Raw genomic sequence first — 23572 nt, forward strand, 5'->3', positions numbered from 1 at the left:
AACTCCGAATAATTCCAGCGGATCAGTCACTCCCATTTACTCTAACTTGCTTTTCAGATGAAAGAGGCAAGCCCTCGTCTCCTCGTTGGCACTTCCTCCCCCATTTGATTCCCGACTCAACCTCCTCTTTCCGGAAGGGCAGAAGCCGAAAACCGTGCGGCTCCCCCTGCCCTGGGCGCCCTGCTCACCCGGGCACTCGGGACGTCCAGGAGCTCCCCCTCGGGGCGGCGCTTGGTGGCTGCCGGCTGGGTTGGCAGCAGCGCCCGCCGCGGGGCGGCCCTGGCGACTCGCCTGCCTGCCCGCCCACGTGCATGAAGAGGAGCGAAGCGCTAGCTGTCGCGGTGCCCGCGCTCGCCGCCGGTGGGTGCCTCACCTCGGAGGCTGGCGGGGGCCGTAACCCGAACCCCGCTGCCACGACCCATATTTACATAACTCGGTTACCCACCCCCGCTTTTTTCGGACTCAGGGGCTGGAGATGCGAGTCGGGCTCCCCTCCGAGGCGTCGTCTTGCAGGTGGTCAGCGCGGGGGCCGCGGGACCGGCCAGATCGCAGGCGGAACGGGCTGGCGCACGTGGTGAGAGCGCAGTTTTCTTTCCTTCTTATTTTCTAAGAAACAGGACTTTGCACGTTTTTGCTGAGGGTGGGGTACCTACGAGGGTGCTAACCTTGCTGCGATTTCCTTCCGTTTTCCTTTTTTGATCTCCAATTGGAAAAGAGCGCGCAGCACGAGCCAGAAACTTTCCCAAAATTTCTCCGGGCGTTTGAAGTCAGGAATATGGCCGGCCGCCGAACAGATTTCGAGGCGGATAGGTGGAGAAGCAGTGGCCAGGTGGAGGAGCAGAGGCCGCTCCCGGCCGCCCGGCGGCTCTGACCTCCAAGCGCGGGGCCGGGCGGGAGCAGGCTCGCTGCCGCTGTGGCGGTGGCCGCGGCCGCGGCTGCGGCCGCGGCAGGTGAGCGCCGAAAGTGCCGCCTGCAGCGCCGTGCTTCCTCCACGGCGTGGCGCCGTGGCTCTCGCCCGCCGGGGCCCCCACGAGGCTGGTGCGGTCCCGAACCGGGGCAGGAAAGGGCCGGGCCGAGCCCTGGAGGCTGCGCCCGCGCTTCATCCCAGGCTTTGGCGGCATTGGGGAGGGACAGGGCCAGGCAGGCGGCGACGCGCGCCAGGCTTGAGCACTTGCGACAAGCCTCCCGCGGGGCCCGGGCCAGGTCAGGAGCGCTCCCAGTGCGGGCCGGGGTGCTCTGGTAGGTAGAAACGGCGCGTGCATTGAGCCAGAAGCCCGCCGCTACCTGGATCTCTTGAAAAGTTTTTAAAAATTGCTTTGGGCACTAAACAGAAAGGTTTACATCGGGGTCAGTTGTTTGTTTTTCTCGCAAAGGAAAACGCGTGCGGGGTGATGGTTACTCAAAACTGGCATTATCGGTGCTCTTTGCTTTCAGGACCTCTCGGGGCTCACCCAGGTGGCTCTTGACGAGGAAAAGAGTATGTCTTCTAATATGTCTGTCTTGGAGTAGGGAGCGTGCGGCCAGGGCGCACCCCCGGAGTATAGGCTCTGTGGGGTAGGGGGCTGCCCTGGCAGTGGGTCCGTATAGGCAGTAAGGTGAGGAACAGGGTATCTTCGAAAAGCACTCTGTTCATCAAGCCCCGGTTCCCGCTCTGCCTGTCAGCGAGGCTGGCGCACCGGCTCGTTGTCAACAGAGAGGTGTGTAGTATAAGGTGCGCAAGTGGGTGTGTGAAGAAGGCAGCGGGGGCAGGAGTGTATGTATCGGAAGTGAAGCGTGTGTGAGAGCGTGCGTGTGTGTGCGTGTGGCGGGGCAGGGTGAATGTCCAAGCCTCCATCTGGACGCCCCCACACAGCCGACCGCCCAGACACGCCGGGAAGGACGCCCGTTTCGCTCAGCAGCTGAATTGGGGTGGGGGAGAGCGCGGGCACAGGAATGGGGGGGGGGTTGTCTCCGGCAGAGGATTTCTCTCGAAGCTCCCTACAGTTACTCTACTACTCCAAAGGTTTACCACCCCTCCCCCCGCCTCAAGGTGCCCAGAATACTTAAACAAACAAACAACTAAAAACCTGTTCCGTTTTCGCTCCTGTATAAATAGAACAGACTTTCCAAAAAAGCAATACCGCATTCACTCTTATCATCAGCCACTTCTTTCCACCAAGTAATTCAGAAAAAAGCAGTCAGCTTCCGTGAATGCATGAAGCTTTCTTTCTTTCTTTTTTTTCTTCGCTGCCTCCTTTTGCCTGCGGTTTGAGCTGCCAAGAAAGTGAGTAGGGGTTTGACTGTAGCGTCTCGGCTCCGCTCGGTTTCTTTCCGAAGTTTAATTTTCCGGAATGGCTCCCAAACAAGGGCTGGGGAGGCGGGGCCGCCGGTACCGGATCTTCGCCTTTTTTGGAAAGTCCCGGAGAACCGGAATTCCTCCCCGCCCCAAGGGGCCGCGCCGCAGCCCGGACTGCTCGCTCTCCCCTAGAGGCCTGCGCCAGACTCGCGGCGCGCCCCTCCCCACCAGGTTCCACCCCTGCCGCGTCCTAGACCCGACCTGCGGCTCGGGTCGCGCGCCCTAGACCCCTGCGGAAATCTGCGGGCTGCGAGCCGGCTGTAGCGAGCCCGGCGGAGCCCTTGCAGCCGAGCTCGTATGCAAATAGGCCATGTGACGGCAAAAGCCGCCTAGCCCAGCCCTGTTCCTCAGTCCATATATGGGCAGCGACGTCACGGGCATTGAGGACCTGCCCATAAATACTTAGAGCAACACTTTCCGTCTCACCGGGAGAGCAGCAATTGATTAATAGCTCGGCGAGGGGAGACACTGACTGTTATAACAACACTACACCAGCAACTCCTGGCTTCCCAGCTGGAACACAGGAGAGAGTCAGTGGCAAATAGCCATTTTTCTTCCTTCTTAAAAATACAGCAACTTGTTTGCTGCTAGTTTTATTTCTGTTGGATTTTTTCTTTTTCTTCGTCTTCGTCTTCTTTATTTTATTTTATTTTATTTTTTTTTTGGTGGTTGCTTTTAAGTGTGGAGGGCCAAAGGAGATACCAGCCTAGGCTCAGTCCAACCCGTATCCAAAACGGCTTCTCTGACACTCCAGGTAGCGAGGGAGTTGGGTCTCCAGGTTGTGCGAGGAGCAAATGATGACCGCCAAGGCCGTAGACAAAATCCCAGTAACTCTCAGTGGTTTTGTGCACCAGCTGTCTGACAACATCTATCCGGTGGAGGACCTCGCAGCCACGTCGGTGACCATCTTTCCCAATGCCGAACTGGGAGGCCCCTTTGACCAGATGAACGGAGTAGCCGGAGGTAAGCCGCGTGCTCCCTTCGCGGGCCGGGACACACGCAGCTCGGAGGTTATGGATGGGGTGCGCTGCGTGTGCAGGACTTGGAGGAGAGGCTTGGGGAGCAAGGTTGATGATGCTGACTGAACTGGCTTTGAAGTCTGGAATTGGTGCAGGAGAAGCCCCGCGGGAACGGGGCTTCGGGTGCTGGAGCTGGGCGCGCGTACAAATGTACCGAGTCGCCAGCGAGCCAGCGTGTGTGCGCTGCGCGCGCTCAGCCCCCAGCGGGATCTGGGCTAAGAGTAGAAGAGGTGCACAACCGGACTTTGGGGCTTGTGCAGCCCTTTCGGCCGGCGGCAGCCCGGCCTCCCCTCTCCCGGCGTAGGGGCAAAGTGACGAGAAAGTTCGGGGCTTTGGAGGAGAGCTGCGCGTCTGGAGAGCCGAGCGGCGGCGAAGCTCCAGAGGAAAGAATCCGCTGCCTGCTCCCAGAGAGAGCAGACCCGGGGAAAGTCTCGGAACGCGCAATCAGTGCAGCCTTAAGGAGCGCTCCCACCTGCGCTCCGCCCGCGAAGTTGAGGGGGTTGGCAAGGCGGGGAGGAGGGGTCGGAAGGAGGGCGGGACACGGCGGGAAACGGTTCTTCGGCTGCGGAGGGAAGCCTGCGGAGGCACCGGTGCTGCTGGTTTTCTTGGCGACGCGGTGAAAAGTAGCCTCCCGTGGCCCCCGAGCGTTTCTAGAAGCCCCACCACTGGGCTTGGGCTGGGGCGGGGACGCGCGTTTGTGGGACAAGGTTGAAAGGGAAAGGAAACCTATAAACTCCTTCCACCGCAGCGCCGAATTCCCTCCAGCAAGCAACCTTCGGCAGAAACGCAGCAAGAAAGGGAGGGAGAGAAGGCGCCGGAGATGGGGAGCAGCCTAGAAATCACGAACCCCCTTCTCCGGCTCCCCTGTAGAGCTGGGCACCTTTGCGGCACTGGCTGGGATCAGTCGCCTGGGTGGTGCCTGCCCGGCGCCCCACCCGTGGGACCCCCAAGGAGAGGAGAGGGAAAGAAGTTCCAGGCAGATGGGGAATTTTTAATATTGTTGTTGCTATTATTGGGTGTTTTTATTGGGGACTAGAGCCACAGATGGCTGTGTGTGGGGAGTTGGGAGTAGCTCATCTTGCTTTCCTGGTGGTAGTTGGAGTCCCAGACTGTGTTGGCTACCACAGTGGGATCTTGGGCTAGCCTCTTACTGTCTCTGAGCAGCGATTTCCCCACTCGGCTCTAAAGTGCTAGGTCCCTAAGCCTTGGGAATGGACCCCTGTGAGAGGGAGTGAGAAGGGATTCTTGGCTGTGTTCTCATTGCTCCACCTCCATTCTTCTTTTTCCCCAGATGGCATGATCAACATTGACATGACTGGAGAGAAGAGGTCCTTGGATCTCCCATATCCCAGCAGCTTTGCTCCCGTCTCTGCACCCCGAAACCAGACCTTTACTTACATGGGCAAGTTCTCCATTGACCCCCAGTACGCTGGTGCCAGCTGCTACCCAGAAGGCATCATCAATATTGTGAGTGCAGGCATCCTGCAAGGGGTCGCCTCTCCAGCTTCGACCACAGCCTCATCCAACGTCACTTCCGCGTCCCCCAACCCACTGGCCACAGGACACCTGGGTGTGTGCACCATGTCCCAGACCCAGCCTGACCTGGACCACCTCTACTCTCCACCACAGCCACCTCCTCCTTATTCTGGCTGTGCAGGAGACCTCTACCAGGACCCCTCAGCATTCCTGTCGGCACCCACCACCTCCACCTCCTCTTCTCTGGGCTACCCACCGCCTCCTTCCTACCCATCCCCCAAGCCAACCACGGACCCAGGTCTCTTTCCCATGATCCCAGACTATCCTGGATTTTTCCCATCACAGTGCCAGAGAGACCTACATGGTACAGCTGGCCCAGACCGAAAGCCCTTTCCCTGCCCCTTGGACTCCCTGCGAGTCCCCCCTCCACTTACTCCACTTTCTACCATCCGCAACTTTACTCTGGGGGGCCCAAGTGCTGGGGCCACAGGGCCAGGGGCCAGTGGAGGCAGCGAGGGACCCCGGCTGCCTGGTAGCAGCTCAGCAGCAGCAGCCGCCGCCGCTGCCTATAACCCTCACCATCTGCCGCTGCGGCCCATTCTGAGGCCTCGCAAGTACCCAAACAGGCCTAGCAAGACACCAGTGCATGAGAGGCCCTATCCGTGCCCAGCAGAAGGCTGTGACCGGCGCTTTTCCCGTTCCGACGAGCTGACGCGGCACATCCGCATCCACACCGGGCACAAGCCCTTCCAGTGTCGGATTTGCATGCGCAACTTCAGCCGCAGTGACCACCTCACTACCCACATCCGCACCCACACTGGCGAGAAGCCCTTTGCCTGTGACTACTGCGGCCGCAAGTTTGCCAGGAGTGATGAGAGGAAGCGCCACACCAAGATCCATCTGAGACAGAAGGAGCGCAAAAGCAGTGTCCCCTCCTCCTCGATGCCAGCAGCATCTACGGCCTCATGCACGGGGGGCACCCAGGCTGGGGTGCCCCTGTGTAGCAACGGCAGCACTATTGGTGGAGGCTCCCTGGCCACTTGCTCCTCTAGGACCAGGACACCTTGAGATGAGAGAGTCAGGCTGAAACACCAGCTCCTTGAGGGCCCGGAGGCCCTTGGTCCACTGGAACTGCGCAACAAACACTACCACCCTCTCCTGCCTTCCTTCCTTGGGCAAAGAGCCTTGGCGGAGCCCAGCACTGTCCCCCTTTCCACTTAGAAGCAGGTCCTTCCTAAACGTTAGTCTACCTTAGCCTCTCTTTGGTGAGTTGACTATCAATCTCCCCAAAGTCATGGGGAGGTTCGGAAGGGGGTTTGGAGGGGATGCCTGGCCTAGAGGGCTGAGGCCTGACCCTGCTTTAAAGGGTGGTTTGACTAGGTTTTGCTCGCCCCTTTCTTATTTTGACCAACTACAGGTGGTTGTCTCTGAGTGCCAGAGTTGACCTGACACGTTTTCTACAGTAGGTTGGGAGATGCTGATCCCTTCAGGTGGGGACAGCAAAGACAGAAGCAAAACTGATGTGCACTTTATGGCTTGGGACTTATTTGGGGGACGCTGTACAGTGAGTAAAGCATGGTCTTTGTGCTGCATTCTGTGGCCCTAGAGCAGTGAATCAAAGCTTATCTAGTCCTCTCAACCCTTTAAGCAATATGTATTATAAACTCAGAGAACAGAAGTGCAATGTGATAGGAGGGACATAGCAATATCTGCTCCTTTTTGAGTTGAGAAACGTATAGACTATTTTTGCAGTGTATATCCACTCAGATTTTGTGTATTTTTGATGTGCACTGTTCTCCAAGTTATGAACCTTTGGGAAAAAAAGGTAAAGCATTTATAACCTCTTGAAATGAGTCAGAGGTTAACTTATTTAAAAGGGCATGTACATATATTCTCTGAAACTAGGATGCATGCAATTGTGTTGGAAGTGTCCTTGGTGCCTTGTGTGATGTAGACAATGTTACAGGGTCTGCATGTAAATGGGTTGCCTTACTATGGAAACAAAAATCACTCCCTGGGTTTAGTATGGCTGTATATATCTGCCTATTAATATTTGGAATTTTTTTTAGAAAGTATATTTTTGTATGCTCTGTTTTGTGACTTAAAAGTGTTACCTTTGTAGTCAAATTGCAGATAAGAATGTAAATAATGTTACTGGAGCTGACTTGTTTGGTTATTAGCTCTTAATAGTCGTGGAAACATAAATGATTTATTCTAACATAAAACCACTAACTGAAGTTCAGATACTGGATGTTTTATGACTATGGTGTAAATAAATACTTTTCAACAATACTTTTTTGCTTTAGAAATCATTTCTGAAAGATTTTCTGAGTGGGAATTCAGTAGTTCATCCAGTGACTTTTAGTGCTTTGGCCAAGCCAGGATATCCAAGTTTTCTTTGTTAGCCTCTTGACACCAGCCCTCTCACCGCAAAGCAATCTCCATTCATAATCAAACGCTAGTGTTCTGGGGATTTCCCCAATGCATTAGTGTAAAAATGGGGAGGCGTTGTTTTGACTCATTGTTCCGTCCTCTATAACAGCCTATAGCTTCTCTCCGCTCCTGAGTGGGCTCTGGAAAATAAATACTTACAAACAAGTGCCCACTCGGAGACTACACATTTGCAACTGCTTTCAGAACCCTGACCAGGGCCAAGAACTCAGACGAAGTGTAGCTTTGTGGAAAGTGTGGTGGCATGGGCAAGCTGGAAATGACTTTCAGGTTCTTGGATTAGTCTCATGACCACACAAAACTTTTTGAGAAGCACTATCACCTCTTCAGATCAAAAATGCACTCAGACACGGCTGATGACAGCATTAATGGGTTGCCAAAGGAATTACCCAGGACTCATTTCTCCCCCCGGGTGACCCCTATTTGGAAGGATCATTAACCGACCACGTTTAGTGGGTCTAGAGATTATCAAAATGCCCAGCTCATTAGATAAAGATAGGTGTACACCTTCCTTAAAATCTCAGAAAATTTGAATAGGCAAATATCCTCCATGGTACTGGATAATGGTTCGTGAAAGTACACTGTAGGGTTCATTTTACTGCAAACCTTCTGTAGTGATTTTAAAATACAAAGTCATAAAGTTGTCTTCATACAAATGATTGTCTATTTAATAAAGTTAACTTTCTCTAAAATGGGGCCTAAATATTTAGCCTCACCCACTGCTTCTGGGTCCTTACACAAGTGTAACACTCTGGAGTGCCCACTCTTTAGCTACATCATCTGAAAACTCCATCCAGTTTGTCCTGGCTAACTGGTAGCCTGTGTTTTAGCAAGAGTGACAGCTACTCCTGGAAACTTCTTTTTGTCCTACCAGCACTAGAATTTGAGATCTAATATGTGGAGATAATTAACCTTTTTATTTCTTCCCTGCCCAAGACATAGAATACCTTTTCTATAACTACTAAATGGAAGTTTATAAACTTCGGTGTCCAATTGATATAGTGACTGACATTAGTCCGTTAGATTCGTATTCCCTAGCTTGTCAGTGTATTATCATCCTTGTTTGGCCAATTTTGTTTAACATATGTAAAACAATGCCATGTTTTGATAATTGTTTTAATAAAGCCTTCCCTCCTACCAAAATTTCATTATAATACAGCGCACCTAAGTTTTTTAAGATCTGTAACTGTCTTGTGACATTTTAATTTCAGAGCAGCTTGTCAAGAAGTCAACAATTTATAAAGCAACAAACTAAAAAGTACATTTTATGAGTCAAATTGGTTACATAATTACATTTACTCTGACACTGGCAGGGTCAAGTAGTAAAATATACAGCAAGGTGTGGTTTCAAACTTGTGGCTTTTACTCCTCGATTTCAACAATCTTGAATCAGATTTTATTTTTGGCTTGAAAGATTCAGGTACTTTTCACAGGTGTCTCATTTTTACTTGCTCAAGAAAATAAAGCATATAAAGTCAATCTGTTCCTTATTACAGTCAATGCTTTATTGAGTAATTATTGATATTTCAGCTGCTACTGGGAATTCTTTATTAAACTTTTGGAGAGTTAACTCTTAAACGACCATAATGCATCTCTTGAGATGGTTCAGTGCACATTAAAAATAGGTCTGTTAAATCTAAATAAGCTTTTAAATTATTCATACACCAGGCTATTTAATTTCAATATCCTAACTGCTAACGGAACTAAGCCACCTTGTTGGATATGTAAATGTTAAAAATGACTGTAGTGGTATTTTTTAACAGTCCAAACAATGTGTGTATGTGTGTGTGTGTAAGAATGGTCAGCATCACTCCAAGTGCCTAAAATGCCTCCAGTCCCAACAAATTTAACAGTAGAAGGACAAGAAAATTTTTAAGTCTAAAGATTCTTTCCTGTGTGGATGAAAGTATTTTTTTCTTGAACTAGCTTATTTTCCTTAGGTTAAATGAAAAGGTATTTTGTTGCAGCAAAATAGTAGGATTAAGCATTAAATAGTTTCAGATGTTTCAGAGCTCACTCTCAAGGAAATAAACTTTAGAATCTGCAGGTCACCAGTTTTTAGCACATCATCTTACAGTATAGACAGACCATGAACCTTTAACAGTAATTAAAATATAGTCACTATAGCAGTATTTCCCTTCTCCATTGTGCACTAATAAGATTTACCTCTAAACAATTTCAAGCATACCTTTATTTTCCATAAGTACACTGATTTTAATCCAGAAATGTAAACATCCCTGGATCTGAAGATTCAGTATTTATATGGGGCTTAACAAATGATTTTCTTCAATGACAGTAGATGCCTCTGTTCTAAAGGGATCAGTGGTCCTTAGTTCAGCCCAGGAGAGTTACATGAGTGTTACTGCCCTCAGGTTCTTAGAGCTGAATAGCAGTGAGCAGAGCCCTGAATTAAAGATGTATTGCTTCTTCACTGAGCAGTAGAGCCGTAGCACAATTTCAAAGTCGTTTGGAACAGATGGGTGATGAGAGAGTCCTTCTGGGATGCCAAGACTGAGGCACCTACAAGGGGACAAGCAAAAGGGGGAACAAAAGGAGAAGCTTTTGGGAGGAGTTAAGGGGTACTAGTGTTAAAAAGTCAAAAGAACCCACTCCTGTTGACAAACACATACTACTTTAAAAAGAGGCTTACCATTTTCATTAATAAACAGCAACTGGTATAAACTCAATCCATGCAAATCAGACAGTAAAAAATCAATTCTCTTATAGTAGTAGGTAGATACAATACTCTCCATTCATGTAAGTGGCCACTGATATAACCAGAAAATTAAAAAGCTTTAGAAGTATTTAGACAGACAATTTCTTACCCATCAGAGGAAGTTATTGCATGATATTCAACAGGAAAGTTGTGATGAGTATCATTGTGCTCATTAGTCTTTGGAGGGAAGACAACTTTTTCCCACAGTTGTTACTAAAACAGTCTATATTGCAGGAATACATGGAAACACAATAGCAGCACATAAAGATAGTCATGACAGTTTATGCAGAAAGGTGCAGGTTTTGCACTTCTGTCTTTGTAGTAAGAATATTCTTTTCTTAGTGGCTCACTAAAACAGGTTACATTTTGTGATCTGCATTAATTTATTCAAAATTTATTAGTGAACCAAAAGTGTCACTGTTCCTTTTGAACTAGAGATATATTGCTGTTTTGGCCTGCAACAATTTCAGTTTTTCTTTTGAAAAGCACCTTAGTTTTGTTTTGTTTTGTTTTCATTCGATTTGCTTGTACTTGAGAACTTTAAAACTTTTCATAAAGAAGTTTGGAAAAAATATTTCTCCTTTATTACTGCCCTATTACCAGAATGAGTTTTTGTGGGTTAATTTACTATACCCTAGGCTGTATTATAACATGCACATTACTATCCACAATCTTAGTAAGTTTATCATCTTTTTGTTACAATATAATTCAAAACAGGTAGCCATGTGATCAATAACCAAACATGTTCATACTGTGCTATGAAAAATGCCCATTTGATGACAACTTTTCTAAGAAAATCATCATTTGCATAACTAAAACTTATTTTCAAACTGAATACTTGAACTACTTCAAACTGCCCCCAAGGCATATTAAACCACGCCACAAAGTGAAGCTACCATAAAACATTAGTAACCCTAGAGAAAATTCTTGGCATTATGTCTGTGTCAGGTGTTATAACATAGTAGCATGTCACCTTCAATAAGCATCTTTTTTGTAAAAACAAAACAAACACCATTCATCAAGAATTTATCTTTTTTCACTCTATTTTAAAAATTGGGAACAAATATCCCTTCACTCTGGGCCTCTGTGACCCAGTATGCATAAAGAAGCAAAGGCACGTACTTTTTTTCCTAAAGGGTCCACACTTTCCACCGATAGCAAATCTCCCTGTATTACAGATATTAGAACTGGATTGCCACATGGGCAAGACAATCAACAGGGCTTAGATGACAGCTGGGCAAATTTTAATGTGTTTATTTCTAGTTTTAACTCAAAGTCTGTGGAAAAAAGGAATCCTATAAATAGTAAAAAGAAAGAAAACAATAATGCTCCATGGCCTGAAGCAAATGGTGTCAGTGTTTCAAACAAGGTCCACTTGCTCAGCTTATAAAACTGACAAAAAATAAAACTAGTCACAGATAGCACAACTGTTAAAGCTGGGAGTGGGAAGTATTTTGCCCCGAGTTTTTAAATCCTAAAACGGCCAGCAGTATAGTTAATTCTCAGTTCTGTAGGCTGGATCACCAGTGCCTTTTCTTTTCCTATAGAAAACCACACTAGATGAAGCTATCACTGGCTCTCCAGTTTGAGGGTGAGGGTTCTGAGAACAGAGCCACCAACAACACAGCTAGAACCACCAGCTCTCTGGAAGAATATGGCTGAGAAAATCTAAAAACAGTCGTTAACATTGTTGGAAGTACACAAGGACATGGAATTCAACAGTTGGCTAGGGGTGTTTTACATTCAGTTGTTTGGAAGCATACAGATTCAGCATCTTTGAATCTTCTGGTTAGAAAACACAAAATTACCCTACCACTTCCTATACCATGACAAAAAAAGTAACGAGGACAATATAGTTTTTGCACTGAAGGTGAATTTGCAACAAGAAATCTGCTCAACTCACAAATCTGGAGACTCATAGGGAAGATAGACTTTATGTGAAAATTTGTCACTGAAATATGTAGGTGTGAATTCCTTAGTCACTGCTGTTAGAATAAACCAGATGTAGCTACTGGGCAAAGGGAGGAAAGAATATCTTATCCCCTACATGCATAGTTCTGTTTTGGGGATGATCCCCCAACTCTGGAAGAATGATTTAAATTTCACAACGAGTTAATCAGACAGGGCAGCTTACTTTTAAACAGTAGCTCATCTCTTTAAACCTAATTTTTAACCAATGACCTGACAAACTAAAAACAACTCAAACCCACTGGGTCATGCAGAGTCAATAAATTAAAACTGTAATATGGAGAAAAGAGCGTAAGGACTTAAGCGGAAAATAAACCTTATTTACCCAAGGCGGAGGGAGAAAAACCTTTCAGTGTATTTTGTACAGAATGGGGAACAGAGGGAAGAATATTTTCACTATGGCTTTAGGATGGAAGCGCTTCAGATAGTACCCTGCTCGCCTCCCCTCAAATCAAAACTTTGGTGGCAGTGAGCAAGCCAGGAAACAACCTAGCCTCCCCGCCTACCCCGCCCCCATAACCATGCCAGGTGGCTTCAGTCCAGTTGCCCTGCTTCCCAAGACTCCTGAGGAAGCGGCTACAGTCCACTTCAGTAGATCCAATGCCCAGGTGGCCTGGGAGTAGGGAGAGAGCCCTTGTGGTGGGTCGCTGGCAGCCAGGCCCTGATCTGAGTAGGACACGTCTTCGGCCCACCGCTACCGGGCGCTCGCTGCTTCAAGGGACGACCTTGGGACCTGGATAGGGCTCCCCCTCGCACCAGAAGTCATCAGCCTGCGGGGTCTCCAGGAGCCACACCTCTCGGGGCAGGTCAAAGGTCGATCCGGAGGCCTCCTTGCCCCTGACGGGTTCCAGCACCCGGTAATAGTGGCAGTCCCGGCCATCGTCGGGGTCGTAGGGCGGAGCCAGGATGTCCAGGAAGGCGGCGGGCCCGTCGACAGCGTCGATCTGGTGCAAGTTATCCCGGTGCGGCGTAAGGACGCAGGGGCCGCTGGCCTCGGTGTACTCGGCCCGCGAGCGCAGCACCCCCAGCCGGATGGCGTCCCGCTCCCGGGGCTGCAACGGAGGCTCGAAATGCTGCTCTGGGGGTGGGGTCCGCTGCCGCTGCCCGCCGCCTGCCTCCAGCTTGTCCATGCAGCTGATACGCAGGGTGCCGTAGAGCACCTTGAGCATGCCGTGCATGCCTGGGTGGTCATGCAGCGGGATGGACGTGCCGCTCTTGAGCAAGAACACGCCGAGGCTGAAGCCGTCCGTCTCGTAGATGTGCATGTAGGTAACGGGTGGCAGGTTGGGCGGCAGCGGCTGCAGCGTGGCTTTGCGTGGGGCGATATTCAGGTCCTCAGCGCGGACTTGGGTCAGCAGGCTCTTCAGTTTGCTAAGGTTCTCCGGGAAGCCCTGCGGCATCGGCGCCTCGGGGCCGCCGCAGCCGGAAGCGCTGCGGCCACCCCCGCTGCCTCGGAAGGTGAGGCACGCCTGGCGAGCGATCCGTTGGATTAGGGAGGCCATGTTGTCTCGGGGCATGCTCGGCTGTTCCTCCGAGTGCCGAAGCTTGCCCCCTCCTTTCCTCCGCCCCTTACGGTCCCCAGTGGCCGCCAGGGCTCCGCGCAGCCCCGGCGAGAGGGGAGGCCCCGCAACTACCGGTTTGTAGCGCTCGGGATACCGTTGCCGCTAACCTCAGCAGCCACGCGCTCCCAACGACCCGGCGCGCCCGCCTCACGCCCCTTCTGGGCGCGCACGCGCACGGCCCACACCCGGCACTCGCGATCCTGGAGCAGGTACCGGCCTTGCGGACCGTGGCAGGCTTTGCTTTACGCTAGACGCTCCATTGATGCGGCCCGCACTTACGGCGGTGGCCGGGCGCTCCGAGCGCCTTGCGCAGCATGCTGGGACTTGTAGTCCAGAATTCGGCACAAGCGCTGAGAGTTTCCTTTGTCGGCTGGAAAAGGAGAGGATTAGATTTGCTGGTCATAAAGCGACCTTCTTTGCAGTTCCAAGGTGTTTGCGTATTTGATAAAGAACCAGGGAGCAAGAGAAATAGTCAAGTTAACTACAATTACCGGCACACCCTGCAGGCTTGGGTGACGCACTTCCGGCAGGTGGCTTGTAGTGTGGTGGAGGCTTTCGGCCACTCCGAGGAACAGGCCGAGAGGTTGTTAACCTTTTGACGCCACGCGGGCTTGGTCAGCCATCCAGGGTTGCTTTCCTCCGGCCTCGCTCTTAGGAAGGAAGGTGTTTAGTTAACTTCAGCGCCTCATGGCCTCCTACGCAGCACTGTCTGCCACTGGCATTACGATAGCACTCTCCTAATATTTTGTTTCTTAGATGAGAGGGTCGAGGCCTTCCCTGGTGGCCCCAGTGACTACTCTGCACAGCTGTCCCCAGCTGTTGTTTGCATCAGAGTCTGATGACGCTGCTGTTCTGGTTACAGAGCACAGTAGTTTTTTGCTGGGACTCAGGAGGCCATTTGTTGTGGTCACCGAATCTGTACATTAATGTTTATCAAAACTTGGTTTGCCTAAAAAAACCTGGTTGAAGGGGGGGCGGGGGAGGAAGGGGAGGAAGCTCTGTAAAAATACGGGATACTGGTCGCAACACACAGATTGATTCACTAGATGATTCTGAGGCATTCTGTAAGAAACAATGGTGTGTGAGAATCAGGACTTTAAAGTTCCTTTGGACTTCCAAAGTTAAACATAGACTTCTTGTTCATTTCGTAATTGGAGTGGATTATTAAATCTTTTTCAGTTAAAAACGGCGTGCTTTTTTTTAGGGAGCTATATAATGAACACCATGAACCTATATAATGCTAGTCACTGTGCTAAGTGCACTACCTTATTTAATCTTCACAGCAACTCTTAAGAGATAAGCGCTATTATTCCCAGTTTGCAGATGAGGGACTAAATTCCATTAGGATGGCTAGTAATCAGCAGGACATACAGTTTAAGCAAAACCAGTAGCACGAATTGGTGTTAAAAGCACCAGATGTGGAGGATATTGACTTTCCAGCCTACTGTGCTACTTTATGTCTTTAGATCCTCAATTTACTCACTTGTAGAATGCTGGGGTTAGGGTAACAGTTCTGCGGCCTGGTCACTCATCAGAAGCCCATGGGGAGCTTTATAAAAATAAAGATTGGGGGGGTGGTCATACCCCAGAGATTTTGATTCAGAACTGCTATGAAGCCTAGAACTTTTAAGCTGTTCTCCAAATGATTCTTGATTATCAGCCCAGTTTGAGACCCACTATTAGACCTCTAAATAGTGAATCAGGTCCTAATATTTGGTGATTTTGGTAGGGTGATTATTTGTTTTAGAAAAGAACTTTCAAGATTAATTCATTTTCAGAGGCTGCCATGCCATTTTTAAGGTATTTGAATGTACTGTCAAAGTTCACCATGAAATGAAATCCCAGGCAGTCTGTTTCTAAAAATGAGGAATATGTAAGAGAAAAATCTTCTCTCTTCATCTACAAATCTGGATTTTTATTTATTAGTTTTACTTTTATTAAAGTATAATTATTGGTAGGTATAGACTCCATGGAACACAAACTTTAGTGACATACTCATACAGATGTGTTTGATTTCTGAATCTGTCACTTCTTAATAGTTGTACTTATTTAACTGAAGCTCATCTATAAAATGGAGTAATATGTGTAAAACACTGGTAGTACCATGTAGAACATTGTCGCTGTCCTATAATAGTAGCTATTACTATAGTTTAAAAATGGTTAAGAACTGTAAAGACCAATGAATTTAAATAATACGAGGGGGATCCTCCCCACAACCCAGAATTATCTTGTGGAAGGCGGGCCCCATAGAGTTCAGGTGTCCCCCACTACGTGAGTGTCGTAGGAACCCACCTGTATCAGTGCAATAGCTGGCATTGTTGTGAGAGGCTGCATTTGGCTTCAGTGAATTTTTTTTGATGACTCAGCACTTTTGCCTGTATCATGATGGGTGATTTTCAATCTCACCTGCTTATACAGTGCTGAGTGTTCAGCAGTTTTTGACCAAAAAACTGCATGACCCCTGCATTCACCTAATCTCACCCCAAGAGACTTTTGTTTGTTTGTTTCCCAGGGTGAAAAAAGGAAAACATTTTTCTGATGTGGAAGCTGTGAAACAAAAAAGAGCAGAAGCACTAAAAGGCATCAAAATGTTCAAAAAACTGTTTTGAGCAGTGGTCTCTGTTGGTGTATTCCATCACATAAAGAGTACTTTGAAGCTGGCTACAGTTTAAACGTGTAAGAATAAATACACAATTTTTTAATAAATAAATTCTGGGGGTATTTTGGGTCCCCCCTTGTATTCAGCAAAAATTAAAATGGAATTTGACTCGTCTTGAGAATGTTTCAAAGTAGAAATTAAAAAACAAATTTTATTGGTTAAACCACATTACTGATAATACCGTCTTTCAGGCCCTTGCTATTCCTTGTTTTGCCAAAGAGTACAAGGTTTCCAAAGACTGTCTGTATCAGAATCTCCTGGGGGTGTTGGTTGAAAGTGCAGATTTCCAGGTCATATGGAAACCTACTGCATCTGAATCTTTTGCTTAAAAGTTTTTGAGAACTGCTGGGTATCCATAGGGCATGTGATACTTTTTTTTAGGCCACAGACAGGCCAACACCATAATTCCTTTTGATGCTGCTACACTTTATTTGGCCTGTCCTGCTGCCAGTAGCATAGGTTGAGTGGGTTTCTATTACTGTTAACATCTTTCTTTTTATGCTCCTTGTTCTGGTTTCCTTAGTGTTGCAATAAGCAGAATGAAGACCAAAAGAAATTCCAAAATGGGAACAAACAGACCAAGGAGAAGTGATAGCGAACAAATGCTGCAAATACAAGACAGAAACAAGATTTGGGAAAGTTTGGGATAGGTGGAATCTATCATTTGATAAACAGTGAGCATCTTCTGGAGACCAGGCACTGTTTAGGCTTTGGGGATGTGGCAAGGAATATCCACTTTCCCAAGGAGTTTCCCTGCAAGGGTATGTGTGTGTGTTGGAGGAGGAGGAGGTGCAGGTTGTTACACAGTACAAATAAATGAGCAACATAATTTCAGAGGTAAATTTATAAAAACAAAACAGGATGTTAGGATGGTAGTGGGTGTGTGGTGGGGTGTATGGGTGGTGGGTGGTGGTGGTGGTGGTGGTGGTGTAACTTTATATTGGGTTGTTGGGGCTGCTCCTGAATATAAAGGAGTCAGCCATGGAAAAACCTGGGGTCACAGCACTCCAAGTCCAGGAAACAGCCCAGGTGGGAAGGAGCTTGGTATAATTGGGGGCAAGAATGAAGGCCTTTGGGGTTAGAGTACATAGTGACCTTCAGAGTTCTGGGAGAGAGATAAAGTTGGAGAGGTAGGTAAGGCCCATACTATATAGGTTGTACTGGCCGTGGATAGGAGGTTCACGGTCATTGTAGGGAGCTGTGTTTTATTGTAAGTGTGGTGAGAAGCTTTTGGAGAGCTTTGGGCAGAAAGACCTGATCTCTTAGATGTTTTTCAGAGATTGGGTAGGGCAGAGGGAGAGTGAACAGCAGAGAAACCCTGATTGGAGTTAGTAATCTAGAGGAAAGACAAGAGAACTAGTGTAAAGATTAGGAGTCTATTTTGTAGGTAGAGCTGACAGGGCTTGCTGATGAGCTATTTCTTTGCCAATTTATTTCTTAAAGTATTTTTTCCTCCACATTTTCATTTTCACAAGTTGACAGCTATGTGGTGATAGGTAAGACTGATGAAGCTTAAATCTTACCTCCTGCCCACATCTAACTATTAAATTTGGGAATGGGGGGAGCACACAGAAGCATGAGTAAAGCTGAGGTTTTTTCATAGTTGCTGAATTAACCAGGAATTAAGAACTGGAAGAGCCCCAGCATGCATATATACAAGTTATGTCCAGAAAGTTTCCAGCCATGTAGTATGAAAAACAGAGACATTTACTGAAGAAGACACAAGATACATTGTATATATCACAGTGACCCTCAGTCCCCTTCAAAGTAGGCATCTTGGAACCTCACACAGTTCTTCCAGTCACCATCAGCTGCCCCTTCATATTTTCCTGAATCTCATTAATGGTGTGAAATCCCTTACCTTTCAAAGGTGATTTTGGTTTTGGGAAAAGCCTGAAGTTGCAGGGTCTATATCTGGGCTGTAAGGGATCTGAGTCACCTGGGTGACTTGATGTTTTGCCAAAAAATTGCACGAGACATGATACATGAGTGGGTGTTTTGTCGTGGTGAAGCTGCCAATCGGCAGTTGCCCATAGCTGTGGCCTTTTGAATCATTGGAATGGTTTCTGCAGAGGAATGTTCAAGCTTAATGCAAAATTTGATGCAGACTTGTTGCTGTACTTGCTCAGTCATTTTGAATGTATCGGCCACACAGTACACACGCTCACTTAATGGTGTGTCTACCACCCCCACTCACTAGTACAGTGAAGCCATCATTTGTTCACACATGCACATTCCAGTCCACTCTCCTTGGCTGCCAGGTTACATCGATGTTGTGCAAACCGTTCTCATTATATTAACAATGGCTGGACTTTTTCTGGACAGACATTTTTATGTACTTTTTTAAAATATATATTATTCTTAACTCCACCTGCTAATATATAAGACCTTTTTATTCTTTTGGAATGTGGCTTGTGTTTTGTCTTTCACCCCTGTTCCCCTCGCCCTCCTATTTATAAGGACTTATTTTCCTTAATTCATAAGATAGATCATGATCTGATTTTTTCTCAGTCTTCCTTCAGAATTCATTTTGTCCATCTCATTTGATCACACTGGTACCCAATCAAAAAGAGTACAAGAATATTGACACTTTGAAATGCTCAAGGTTCCTAACCAACAGTGGTTTTGGTTATTTGTTTTTCTAAGTGGCCAGGAAGGTTTCTTTTTTCCCTAATAGCTCTTGCAACTTTATTCCTATATCTGCCTTTTATGTTAGTATAAAACATGGTAAATAAATTTACACATTTTTTTCTTACTTTTAGACTACCTTATACTTAATTTGAAATATTTGGGGTTTATATTTTTGCTTCCCTTTCAGTTTTACAAAATATTAGCATATATTTCTCATCCATTCTCATGAATGAATGTCAAGTTGTAAGATTAAAACAAATAGTTGCAAAGGCAGAAGAGCTGGTTCTAGGCATGGCTTTGCCACAAACTAGCTGTGTCTTATTGAGTAAATCACTTGACTTCACTAAATCCCTGTTTCTTCCTGGGTCAGGAAGTCAACCTCTAAGATTCCTTGCAGCATCTCATTAACCCAATGTGGATGATGGAGACAATTATAAGGACAATTCAGACAAAAGCAAACATGGATTTTTTTTTCATATCAATTATCTGAAATTATACCATAACTCTCTTAGCTCTGTTTAGCTCCACTAAGATCTTATAAATGAACTCTGCTCCCCTGTACTATGATTGAACTTTGTCTGGTTTTCTGAAATCAAATCACTTTTGTATATGGGATGTTAATGCTAAAGTCAGATTAGACTTTAGATATACACATTGCACCAGTAAATTGCAGAGATTGTGTTGTGTGACATTAAGCTGTAGGCATTGTTTTTTAACTATGTGATTCTATAGACCAGTGCATGTGTGGTTGGTATGAAAAAGGACTTAAGCTGATTTCTTTTTTCTCTTCCTTGCCAGCATCTTATTTCAGGCAATGGGAGGCAAGAAGAAAGAAATTAACAATTAGGAACATGCATAGGGAGGTTGTGGGGGACGGTGTAGCTTTCACAAGTCAGTAATGAAGAGAGGCTTTGGCTATGTTCAGTCTGAAGCACTGTCAGAGGCCAGGTATTACCATTTTGAGAGGTGATTTAAGATGATAACACTACCCTACCAATTTGGAATTAGAGGTTTTCCTCTTCTCCTTTAAATAGTGCAATTATTATGAGACCCAAAATAGTTCTGAACTGTAAATTAAATCCAAACACCCTTTACCTCTCATAATTAACTTTGCCCCCCAATTTCATGGTTCTTGTTTTTCTTTCCCCACTTTTTTTTCCTCTCAGAGGACATCAGCTATCTCTACCTCCTCCACTTCCCCATCTGTCCTTTTCCTCTTGGCGGAAAGAGATTTTTACTTTATATTTATTTTAATTAATGGATTTGAGTCACAAGTGGTGAAACAGTTGATGTTCATCTTTAAGAGGTAGTGAAAGTGAAAATCATCTTCTTTAACTTGGCAGAAAAGAACTGCATGTTCTTTGCTGGTGTCTGCCTGAAAATGACTGCAAAAGGGTCAGGGGAAACTTCCAGAGTTCTGACTTCCTGAGAGAACAGACACAATATCCTAGGATCACAGGGAGTAAAGGTGGGCTGAGATCTTTAGAATGAAATTGTACTCTCTTGGGAAATGCCTTTCTAAAGGGATGCTTAGTAACTACTGCTTGATGTGTAATGGTCTACCACTTAGGATCAAATTCCCCGGGAACAAAATAGCAGGATACAACTTAATTGTTTGAACACTCTGATTAATAAAATCCACCATAAGTTTATCATATTTTCCTTTTTAGTTGGACGAGGCAAATAATACCTTGTTTTTTTAACCTGCTCCCTTTTTAAATTTAAATATTTTATTGTTTGTGCTATTACAGTTGTCCCAATTTTTCCCCCTTTGCCCCTCTCACCCAGCCCACCCCTCAGTCCCACAGTCAGTCCCCACACCCTTGTCCAAGCTCATGAGTCATGCATGTATATATTCCCTGCACTATCTTTCAACCAGTCTCTACCTCCCGCATCCCCTCTTACAGCTGTCAGTCTGTGCCATGTTTCTGTGCCTCTGGTTCTATTTTACTTGTTAGTTTATCTTGTTCATTAGATTCCACTAATAAGTGAGATCATATGGTATTTTTTACCGACTGGCTTATTTCACTTAGCATAACAGTCTTCAGTTCCATCCATGCTGTCACAAAAGGTAAGAGTTCCTTCTTTTTTACTGCTGCATAGCATTCCATTGTGTAAATGTACCACAGTTTTCTTTTATCCACTCACCTGCTGATGGGCACTTACGCTGTTTCCAAATCTTGGATATTGTAAATAGCACTGCTATGAACTTTGCACTGCATATATTCTTTCAATCAGTGTTTTGGGTTTCTTAAGATATATTCCCAGCAGTGGAATTGCTGGGTCCAAAGGCAGTTCAATTTTTAATTTTTGAGGAAATTCCATAGTGTTTTCCAGGGTGGCTGCACCAATCTGCATTTCCACCAACTGCACCAGAGTTTCCTTTTCTTCACATCCACCTCAGCACTTGTTGTTTGTTGATTTATTAATGGTAGCCATTTTGGCAGGTGTGAGGTGATATCTCATTGTGTGTTTAATTTGCATCTCTCTGATGACCAGTGATGTTGAGCATTTCTTCATATGTCTTATGGGCCCTCTGTATGTCCTCCTTGGAGAAGTGTCTATTCAGATCCTCTGCCCATTTTTTGATTGGATTGTTTCTCTTGGTGTTGAGTTCTATAAATTCTTTATATATTTTGGAGATTGAGCCCTTGTCTGCCGTGTTGTTGGCAAGTATGTTCTCCTTTCCAGTGGGTTTCCTTTAACCTGCTCCTTTGAGTATATACTTCAGAATATATTCTGGGGCATTTGACTGACTTGAAATAAATAGGTACAGTATTACACATGTTTCCTGGGGGAGTGAAATGGTACCAATAAAAGCCTTCTTTTGGGAAAAAACAAACCAATAAAAAATCTTGTCCACTAGATGCTCTGTTATAGATAACACTTTAGAGAAAGTGTGGCAAATGACAGCACACTTTGAAAATGGAATAGCAGGAATGAAGGAAGAAAAAGCAATTGACTTGAAAGGATGTCAGTTTTAGTTTTGGCTCTAACAACCTGCTGTGTGACTTTGGGTAAGTCATTTCACTTCTTGGAACCTCAATTCCCTTATGTGTAAAGTGAAGAGTCTAGTCTAGATGATCTACTACTTTCCTCCCAGCTTTTAAGCAATCTGTGAATTTTTATATTGTAATTATATGAAATTAATATAATTTAATAGTGTAAAATACTGCAGAGCATCATAAAAGACACTTAAAACTGTAGTTTTAAAAACAGTACTTGAAGAGAACACTCAGTAGCGTGCATACAATGATATTTGGTTTCTCTTAAATCTGTGTTGTTTCTACCTAAAGCATGTTATATTGACATTTCCTAAATATAAATCATTGAATAAAATGAGCAAGAGCTCGTGTTTAAAATAATGTTTACCATTATTATTAAGTTTCCACATTATTTTTTAAGGAAAAGTTTTGTGGGTTTTTTTTTTTTTTCATTCTAAGCATAAATTACCATGCAACAAGAGTGCCATGTATTGCTACTGGGAAAAGCAAAACATGCCTTGAGTTAACTATACATTTCAGCAGGACCTGCTGAGGTAATTGACAACCAGTATCACAGCTCAGAGAAATTCCTCTAAAACAGCCGAGAATAGTTTAATTAGATAATTAGTCCTGGTCAGCCTATAATGAATGTACAATTAGCAGTGAATTTGGGCTGCTCAACCTTATTTTTTCCCTTTTGTGTTCCTTTGCTTTCATTAGCAGCTCTAACTAGTGAACAATGTATTTCTTCACACTAAAAATCAATTTTATTATTGAGAAACTCTCTGCAAGTGATAAAGCAATGAGACCTGACATTGGTTGCACAACATTAAGTGATTATGTTAAGTAATGCCATTTATTGCTTGGCCATCATGCTGCTATATTATGGCAAATAAATAGGGCTTTTAAAAGCAGTGCACACTCCTTGATTTTGATGATTGCTCTTATTTGTCAAACCTAGGCAACTAGCAAGAGATGTACCGCCATTTGGAGTTCTTTCTCAGTGGCTTGCAGCAGACTTGCATAAAAGGATACAGTTCCATAAATCTACCAAAAGTAACATCCTCAAAAAAGAGCCTTATTTGTGGCTTGAAGATTCTTATATTTGGAAGGGCTTGAGATAAATTTCAGTAAATGAAAGCCCTCACATGGCTCTCTCTTCCTGTTTGGAGACAGTTTTCAGTCTCATGAATGACTGAAGGAATCATTGTGGTTTTTCCTCACATCCCTCCACTGCAAGTCTTTCCCACTCATTTGCCATTTCTTGGGGGTAGGGGGTTGGTGGCAGATGAGAAAAGGGAAAAGAGAAGGGGATGATAAAGGAGGGGAGAGAGCTTTCAGATGTGGAAGAGCAGGAGCTGCCGAAGGCTCAGTGGTCATGCCCCTATGACCTAACGTTATGAAGTGTTAATCTGAAGAAGACATTTGTGTTGCTCTGGTTCTAGGCATGTAAACTGAAATATTTATTATATGTTGATCAGAAATGGGTTTTGAAAAATGGATATTTTATATTTCAGCAGGCAGATTATCCATCTGCAAAGAGATGTCATTTGCCATATCAGAAACCGGTCTGATTCTAATGGAATTTACAGAGCCCTTAACATTCAAAGTTTTCTTATAAAAATGCTGTTATACTTATTAATAATCTAATAATATTTGTTAGAAAATTAATTAGCCAGTTAAAAGCAGTTTAAATTTAAGTAATGTACTACTTACTATTTAAGCAGAGTTAAAAATGTATAAACAATTTTATTCTGATTAGAATATGAAC

At 45.6% G+C, this 23572-nt stretch overlaps 2 protein-coding genes across 2 annotated transcripts; one reads left to right on the plus strand and one right to left on the minus strand.

Moving 5' to 3' along the window:
• The first annotated feature begins 475 nt into the window (after window positions 1-475).
• EGR2 (early growth response 2) lies at window positions 476-6589 on the plus strand. The gene is made up of 3 exons (XM_054572441.1): window positions 476-574; window positions 3190-3298; window positions 4646-6589. Exons 1-3 carry the CDS (start codon window positions 476-478, stop codon window positions 5896-5898), a joined length of 1461 nt encoding a protein of 486 aa, XP_054428416.1. The 3' UTR covers window positions 5899-6589.
• Window positions 6590-8628: 2039 nt separating this feature from the next.
• Window positions 8629-13851, minus strand: ADO (2-aminoethanethiol dioxygenase). The gene has a single exon (XM_054572735.1). It carries the CDS (start codon window positions 13480-13482, stop codon window positions 12679-12681), a length of 804 nt encoding a protein of 267 aa, XP_054428710.1. The 5' UTR covers window positions 13483-13851; the 3' UTR covers window positions 8629-12678.
• Between the last annotated feature and the right edge of the window lie 9721 nt (window positions 13852-23572).

The sequence above is a fragment of the Pteronotus mesoamericanus genome, unplaced genomic scaffold, assembly GCF_021234165.1.
Source record: "Pteronotus mesoamericanus isolate MK-2021 breed Mesoamerican mustached bat unplaced genomic scaffold, CSHL_Meso_final contig_24, whole genome shotgun sequence".
NCBI classification, from domain to species: Eukaryota; Metazoa; Chordata; class Mammalia; order Chiroptera; family Mormoopidae; genus Pteronotus; species Pteronotus mesoamericanus.

What these genes read in the sequence shown, in the direction of transcription:
- ADO (XM_054572735.1), bottom strand. Translation starts at nt 13,482, where the DNA reads ATGCCCCGAGACAACATGGCCTCCCTAATCCAACGGATCGCTCGCCAG.
- EGR2 (XM_054572441.1), top strand. Translation starts at nt 476, where the DNA reads ATGCGAGTCGGGCTCCCCTCCGAGGCGTCGTCTTGCAGGTGGTCAGCG. An exon ending in GGAACGGGCTGGCGCACGTG is followed by an intron (nt 575 to 3,189) that starts GTGAGAGCGCAG and finishes TTTGTGCACCAG; the next exon opens with CTGTCTGACAACATCTATCC. An exon ending in GATGAACGGAGTAGCCGGAG is followed by an intron (nt 3,299 to 4,645) that starts GTAAGCCGCGTG and finishes CTTTTTCCCCAG; the next exon opens with ATGGCATGATCAACATTGAC.